This window comes from Manihot esculenta, chromosome 2, assembly GCF_001659605.2.
Source record: "Manihot esculenta cultivar AM560-2 chromosome 2, M.esculenta_v8, whole genome shotgun sequence".
Classification (NCBI taxonomy): domain Eukaryota; kingdom Viridiplantae; phylum Streptophyta; class Magnoliopsida; order Malpighiales; family Euphorbiaceae; genus Manihot; species Manihot esculenta.
This window is the reverse complement of record NC_035162.2, coordinates 14,825,596-14,833,844: the sequence shown is the minus strand read 5'-3', so window position 1 is coordinate 14,833,844 and position 8,249 is coordinate 14,825,596. Positions and strand designations below refer to the sequence as shown.

Below are 8,249 nucleotides of genomic sequence, written 5' to 3'. Positions count from 1 at the left end.
ATTTTAGTTTCTCAAAACAGAGAAGTATAAATAAGAATAAGAGTGAAAAACATGTTTAAAAAAGATGGAGATAAAAAAATATAAATTTTAAAAAAATATATAAAAAAGTACTGTATAGTTTTACTCATTTTTACTTTAGAGTGTAGTTTTATATTAAAATAGTAAATGTAATATCGTGCCGTTAGCAAATAGCAATAATTATATGATGTTGTAATGAAATATTAACGTAAAATATAGTTATTAGTTAAAGAGTAAAAATATAAAAAACTATTACGTGAATTTATTCATTTTTATTTTAAAATTTATAGTTTAATTTGTGTTAAATTAGTAATTCATTATATAATTTTTGTATAACATTTATTATGATATTTAAAAATTACAGTTATTTATTAACAATATTATATATATTATTTTGACACAAATTCAACCACATATTTTAAAAGTAAAAAATTGATGAAATGACATATACATTTTTATATTTTTCCTTAAATTTTATAATTAAAAACCGTATAACATATCCTTTTTTCTCTCTAACTTTTTTTTTTTTTTTCAGCTCACTCTTGTTTGCTATGCGCTATATTTTTATATTTTCATAGCAGCAACTTCTGTCTTTTTACAGGGAAAGATAGCTTTCTTTTGTTAGTCTAGTTATTATTATTTTCTTTGTTAAATCAAAAGTAATTCTCGTACTATTGTTGGGTTTAGAATAAAAAATAGCAACTCTCCTTTTGCCAGGAAAAAAAAAAAACTCTCCCTTTATTATAACAATAGCAGCTCTCCTTTTACATAAAAATACTTTCTTTTTCTCGCCTTCTTTTACAGCAGCAAATTTTTTTCTTTCAATAAGCAAAAATGAGAAGCATTTACAATTCAATAAATCCATCTAATTCAAGACAAATAAGTAAATTCCAGCTAAAATAAAGAGATTCACTCTTTTAAAGCCAACCCATCAAATCTGAAAATTTTCTTCACATAAAAAACCTTATCAACTCCAACATTCATTTCTTATATTTCACCAAAATAAATTTCATCAACTCCAACATTCTTCTCCTTGATGAGATTTTGCTGGAATATGAATTCAATCATATAGTTTTCAAGCACTTCCAAATTTCTAACTTGATTGATTGTCTTAGAGAATATTTCTCCATGTTTGTGAAGTTGCCTTGCTTTGATGGTGCACTTCTCTCCACATTTTTTGATGGATTTTCTTGTGCACTTTCTTACAATAATTCTCCTTCTTTCTGAAGCACTTTCTCACCATTATTGTCCTCTTTCTATGGGCTATCATAGACTTAGTTGGATAGCTACCGTTCAAATAGTAAGCATATAAACCGGATTTGAGACGTGAAAAAACTAAAACAAAACACTTTTTTTTTCAAAGTTAAGTTAATTGTCTCATTCCGTTTATTGTAGGATTATGGTAAAAACTCCATCAGGAGATAATAAAGTCAAGAAAATCACAAACAACAGTTCTATAATTTTTTTATAAAAAATTCAGATTGAAAATTTAAGAGAGAATAAAAAAAATATATAGAGTTTGGAGTTAACTGTGTTGGAGACATTTTTTTCAAACAGATCTGTTTGTAACTATTTGAGACATTTTTTCAGACAAATACGTTGAATAACCAATTAGTAGTTTGAATTAAAAAAAAATATTTATCAAAGAAATTATAGTATAATTTTATAATTTTAATTTTTTTTTTAAAATATTCCTCCAAAACGCTTTATATTTAAATTTCCTTTAATATACATGCTAAAAAAATCTTGTAATCTATACGAAATTCTTTATTTTTCCTTTCTTGTAATTTATTTAAACAGCTATTTTTATAACTGCTACTACCATATTTTACAAGTAATGGATTCTTTAAGATCAATAATTCTTTGATGCAATTCTCTACTAAAAATGGATTTACAGTAACGGCTGTAAAATTGCTACAATATATATTTAAACCATAACTATAGTTTAATAGCAATTATTTCAAAATTGTTATATATATTCTCATTATCATCATATAATATAATAATTTATTTTTTTTTTTTATAACGGACAATAAATGCTACTAAAATTATTAAGATTACAATACTGCAAAACTATTATTTTAATAATATTACAGAGAAGCTAGTGCCTCCCTAATTTTTAGGCAAATTATTAAACATTTCCTATGCATTTGCTACCCCATTAATAAAAAAGTAGGTTCTATTTTTCATAATTGAAGTAAAAATTAATATTTTTATTCTATAATTTTTATTTATTTTATTTTTTTATAAAATTTTCAATTATATTTATTTTAAAAATATTAAATTTTATTAAATACTAAAAAAATATTTTAATTAACTTTTTAAAAATAAAATATAATTAAATAGAGTTATAATTATCAAATTATATATTATTCTTTTTGTCTCATAATTTTTATCCACTTTATTTTTTTATATATATTAAAAATAATTTTTTATTAATTTTTTAATTATATCCATCTTAAAAATATTAAATTTTATTAATTACTATTAATATTTTGAAAGACTTCTTAAAAATAAAATAAAATAAAATAGATTATAATAATTAATTTATATATTATTATAACGTAAAAAAATAAACAATAATTTTGAAATAATAAAAATAATAATAAAAGTTATGCAATAAAAGGAGCATAAAAAAATTAAATAATAATTTTATAACAATTAAAAAAATGACAAATTATGAAATAAAAAATATATATATAAGTGAGAATACAATTGTATTATATAATTGCTCAATTGATATAAGACTAGAAAGTCTCACATCGTTTTATTTTATTTTATTTTTTATTTATAATTCATAATTTAATTCATTATAAATAAATAATACTGAAATAAGGTAATATATAATTAAATTTTATTATTTTTATTATAGTGCTTGTTAATTTTAGATATATAATATTTAAACTTTTAATATGTTAATATATTAAAATTATTAAAATATTTATAATTTCTACAAATAAATGGAGATTTTAATAGTAAAAAAATTAAATTTATTATATTGCGGAAACAAAAGACTCAATTTTTTTTTCTAAATTTTTAGATTTTAACTCTCATTAAAAAATTAAATAAATTTAAATAAAGTTAAATATAATGGGTAGAGCATCACTTGCACTTTAAATCATGACAATTTATGATTTTATTTGATATTTTATTAGTAAATCAAAAAATTTTAAAAATAAAATTTAATATTTTTAGGCAAATTTAATATTTTAATAAAATATTAATTCATTTTATTTTAATTTATATAAATAATTAATTTGATTTACACTTCAAAATAATTAAGTAATTTAATATTATAATTCATTGAGCAGTATTCAATTTAAATAAAAAAAATCAATCCAATCGAATTAATAAATTTTTTATTTTTTTAATCGATTTAAATTTTATTTTTAAAATTTTAATTATTTCAATTTGATTTATTTTTTAAAAAACAAAGTCAAACAAAATTGAATCAATTAGTAACAATAATATATTATTTTTTATAATATAAGGAGATTAAAGTATAATTAATATTAAAATATTTTAATTAAATTTTAAAAAGTTAAAAATAAAGTAAAAAAATAAAAATTTATAAAAAAATTTAAATCGATCAAATCAAATTAAATCGATTTTGATTTGATTTTAAACGGAAACTGCATCAACAATTCACCGTTTTCACCTTCATATATTCCTGGGTTTTCATTCCAATAATGGAAATAGTATTTTACACACATGTTTCAGAGAGTCAATTAAATATGCTATTAATGTTGCTTTTTTTTTTTTTTTTTTTTTTGTTTCCCTATGCCTTGTCCATGGGAGATGCCAAATATGGTGTCTTATAATTAATTACTTTAATTAGTTGATCGTACGAAATTATATGTATAATATGAAAGAAGCATGTGATTTCTTTAATTTTCTATGAAGAAATTCTAAACCTTTTTTATATGAGATAATTAAGCTTCTTTAACTTTATAAAATAAGCAAGCAAAGTGCAGATACCATCCACCACATCTTGTCTATAAATTTTGATGCTAATCCTATTCAAGCAACTGTCTCTTTTCTTCTTAATTTATACTTCACTGAGTGTTTTGCAAAGGAGAATTCTTTCTGGCTTCCACCGGCACAGCAACACCAGCCTAGAGAAAGGTAAGAAACTACTTACATTTTAGTGTTTAAGTAATAATTTTTTTATTTTTTTATTTTAAATTTACAGAGAAATCAAGATGGATATGACTTTAGAATTGCGGAAGATCTTCCCACATATCAAAAACCAAGATTGGAAAAGTTTGATAAAGTTCTACAAAGACCGCCCTGATTACTTGATGTTTCCACTAAATATGAACGGCGACACAGCATTCCATATTGCCATGCACAGCATGTCGGAGAAACCATTTGTACAACTTCATTCCATAGCCGTGAGTTCCTCAGTATACGAAGATATCTTCTTTGCGAGGAAATCGAATGGCTACACAATTCTTCATGAGGCAGCATCCATTGGAAATGTTCAAGTAATAAAAGAAATCGTCAGTGTCTATCCCAAGCTAATTCAGATAGAAAATGAAGTGAACGAGAACCCATTATTTACAGCAGCTGCGTTTGGCCAGACAGAAGTAGTCCGGTTCTTTGCTAATAAATATTATGGAGACGAAGAAGGAATTTTTCAAAAATCTATCAGAAGATATAGTGATCAGAAATCTATTCTTCAAGTTGCCATTGAAGGACAACACTTTGGTTTTGCCCTGATCTTATCTCCCTCTTAAAGAATGGATACATAGTTTATGGGCTATTCTTGTCTAGACATCGTTTTGATTTATTTTGAATCGGGTCTGAGTAAATTTTCCCATGAATCGCAGCTGGATTGTATATTGTAATTTGATTAATTTTACCATCTAATGCATGCAGAGACGGCTTTGTTGTTGCTAAAACTCGAAGGATTTTGGATGTTGGAGGGGGAATCACCGTGGCTTTTGGAGGACAGAAATGGGATTAGTCCTCTCGGAGCTCTCGCTCGTATGCCGTCCTCTTTCAGGAGTGGACGCACCTTGGCCTTTCTCGAAACCTTATTATACTCGTGTAAGTTTAATTTCCATCACTTCCACCTTGTGTAAGAGATAGAATTTTAGAAATTTTAGGAAGGAAAAATTATTATAAAAATTTAAAAATCTTTATTTTTAAAAACCTTGCTTACTCTTCCACTCCCAAACATAGTGTTAGAATGTGGGAATCAATATTTTAATTGACAAAAATTGCGAATTAATTTGTGCAGGCCTTCCTGTTGAAGATGAGATTGATTGTGCCGTTACTCCACAGTCTTCAAGAGAAGAGAAGGATTTGGAGATGTGTATGAACACAGAGCATAGGCAGAACCAAGCCAGATCCTGCATCCTGCCTTTCCATAAAGGTATGAGAAAATTTAAATTATTCAATTACCCTCAAAAGGAAAATCTTATGTTTTGGTTCCAATCTAATTTCTCCATAAACACCTGTGAACAGTGTGGCCGACGGTGGAAAAGATCTGGAAAGAAAAGAAAAGGCACAAATTAGCTTTGCAACTTGCCAGATTGCTAATAAAAATAGCAGTCGAACGGCATCATAAAACGCCAATATTTGTTGCTATTGAGATGGGAATAATAGAGATTGTTCATGCAACAATCGAAGAATTTCCTCAGGCTACTGAGCAGCTAAACGAGAAGAAACACAACATATTGCATGTGGCTGTATTGAACCGACGCCATGACATTTTCAACCTTTTAAAAGAAATTAATAGCGGATTACAATGGAAGAGGATGACTGAAGCAGTTGCAGACGAAGGTTATACATTGTTGCACCAAGTCGCATCCACTGTCAAAGAAGGCACCAAGCCTGGTCCTGCACTTCAACTACAAGAAGAGTTACTATGGTTTGATGTGAGCTCCTCTTTAATGCCTTCAATTTCATATCCTTGATTATATATTTATTTTCAGAAATTAATTTGATCTTCTTCTCTGCTTGCAGCGTGTGAAGAAAATAGTTCCCTCTCATTATGCCATGCATCGTATACATTATAAAGATGATCACTGGGTGACTCCAAAACAGCTTTTTGACATAAAGCACAAAGAACAGCTCGCTGATGCGCAGCAATGGACGAAAGATACATCTCAGGCTTGCTCTACTGTTGCTGCTCTAATCGCCACTGTGGTTTTTGCTGCTGCCTTCACTATACCAGGAGGTTTAAATGATAGAGGGTTGCCTATTTTTCGCAACTCTCCTTATTTCTTGCTCTTCACTGTCATGGATGTTGTTTCTTTAGCTTTCTCTTTGACTTCCGTTGTGGCTTTCCTCTCTATTCTCACTTCGCCATTTGAATTTCGTGAGTTCGAACGCTCCATCCCACAGAAGCTTTCTTTTGGCTTCACTTTGCTCTTCTTGTCGGTGATTTCGACCATGATTACTTTCGCTGTCACCGTATTATTACTCATTCAATCGGAGAAACATTGGACAACGAGCCTCATTTCTGTTGCTGCTTTGCTTCCTGTCTCGGTGTTCGCACTCTTACAAGCCCGTTTGTATTGGGCACTGTTATGGGACAATTTTCCTGCGCTAAGGAGGCTATTTTCCAGCTCAGGATCCGTCACTTATCGGGTAACCAAAGATTTCTCAACTCTGGAGCCGATTCCAGTGCCAATACGTTAAAATACATAGACTCTACTCTAATTGTTGCTAAGAAAAAGCTGCATTGAGCTTAGTAAGCAGCATAGAGCAATGTTATTTGGGCTAATCACCAATTTATAGTTATAACGGAGCAGCTAGACACTTAATTTTATTCTGAATAAAACAAATGAAGAAGGAGAGGAAAGGGAATTGGAAATTGATTTTTTTTTTTTTTAAGATTCAACTATAGATATTCATATCCAACTGGGTTAGGACTAATTCTATTTGCACTGGAAACTAACTTAAATCAATAAATAATTTGAAGAAAAAAAAATCCAACACCACATTTCAAAAGAAAATAAAAATATTAGAATAAGGAAAGCTGCTGCAAATTAAAATTATAAAACGAGGTTTAATTATTGTGAAGCTTTAATTTATGAGTATAACACATTATTACAAGGCATTGTATTTTATTCACACACATAAACTAGAAGAAAATTAGTAACTAACAAGGTGCCTTCCATCTTCAACAATGCCTTGATCTGTTTCATATTTGTTAATTTCTCTGCAACAAAGAGAGGAAAATAAAATAAATAAATAAATAAAAGAAGGGGTGAGAGAGGGAATTAGTAAAAGTACCATTTCTTCCAAATGTAGAGAACGCCCATAGCATCAACGAGCTCCTCGTTATCAGAATACGAGTAACCCAAGCTATTTTTAATTTCTACGTCCACTTGTATCGTACCCTTCACTTGATCCTTGACGCTCTTGATGGTTAAGCCTCTGCTGAAGTATCTAGGCAAACCATTAATTTGATCTATATTTTTGTATACTGCAGTCGGCATCTTCTCTAGCGAGCTCTTCTTTAATTTTCTCAGCAAAATCTTCTTATTTATAGCGTCTCTTGGGAGGAATAATCTCAGGACAATGGGGTAGTTTCTTAGAGAATCTATGGTCATGTCCAAGTGGTTGGCTACCAGACAATTACTTTATTATCTTTACCAGTGGAAATGTGGTCCGCCCTGCATGGCTAGCTCACCGAAAGTGGATTCCTATATTCTTTGAATATATCATTGTTGTCGTCATCCTTATGGATTGGAGTTCAACTGAAATTGAACTCGTAATCTCTTACAGCCTTAGAAATATCGAGCCTTTTTAGCAGGTAATAACTAATGTGTAATGGTGGGATGGTAAGATATTTACTTATAATAATATTTATAATTTTTTATAATTTTACCCTATAATTTAAAAATAGTATTTTTAAAAAATTTTTAATTAATTCTTAAACTTAAAGTATGTTCTTTTAAGTGCTAGAGTTACTTGATGCTTTTAAATTAAAGATATTTTTTGTATTGTCACTACTAGTCTTGGCTCCCAGTCTGAAAATTCTAATTTTACCCCTATGTTTATCATGTGTTATATATATAATAGTGAAAAAAATAAAGTATTATATTTTATTAACTTTATTTTATAATTTTAATTCAAAGAAAAATATACTTGTTTTAATTCAGTATTCAGATAAAGAATGACTAATTTTATTGAAATTCAGTTTGTTAGTTATCATTATATTATATAAAAATAATAAAATTACATTAAAAAAATATTAAATCAGGAGCTTATTA

General features: G+C 27.7%; 1 protein-coding gene and 1 long non-coding RNA gene across 3 annotated transcripts; one reads left to right on the top strand and one right to left on the bottom strand.

Moving 5' to 3' along the window:
- Window positions 1-4,025: 4,025 nt before the first annotated feature.
- On the top strand, window positions 4,026-6,848 carry LOC110608845 (ankyrin repeat-containing protein ITN1). Its single transcript, XM_021748132.2, has 6 exons — window positions 4,026-4,143; window positions 4,211-4,728; window positions 4,900-5,070; window positions 5,264-5,398; window positions 5,491-5,903; window positions 5,992-6,848. Exons 2-6 carry the CDS (start codon window positions 4,221-4,223, stop codon window positions 6,667-6,669), a joined length of 1,905 nt encoding a protein of 634 aa, XP_021603824.1. The 5' UTR covers window positions 4,026-4,143; window positions 4,211-4,220; the 3' UTR covers window positions 6,670-6,848.
- Window positions 4,556-7,516, bottom strand: LOC110609615. 2 transcript variants are annotated; one of them, XR_006350067.1, is made up of 3 exons: window positions 7,267-7,516; window positions 5,177-7,192; window positions 4,556-5,096 (listed from the first exon to the last, which is right to left on the bottom strand). It is a non-coding gene; the product is annotated as an uncharacterized LOC110609615 (long non-coding RNA). The 2 variants fall into 2 exon arrangements; XR_002487064.2 differs by having other exon boundaries at window positions 5,186-7,192.
- Between the last annotated feature and the right edge of the window lie 733 nt (window positions 7,517-8,249).

Excerpts from the sequence above, each read along its gene's own strand:
- LOC110608845 (XM_021748132.2), top strand. The coding sequence starts at position 4,221 with ATGGATATGACTTTAGAATTGCGGAAGATCTTCCCACATATCAAAAAC. Across the intron at positions 5,071-5,263 it reads CGAAACCTTATTATACTCGT|GCCTTCCTGTTGAAGATGAG; the intron begins GTAAGTTTAATT and ends TAATTTGTGCAG. Across the intron at positions 5,904-5,991 it reads AAGAGTTACTATGGTTTGAT|CGTGTGAAGAAAATAGTTCC; the intron begins GTGAGCTCCTCT and ends CTCTGCTTGCAG.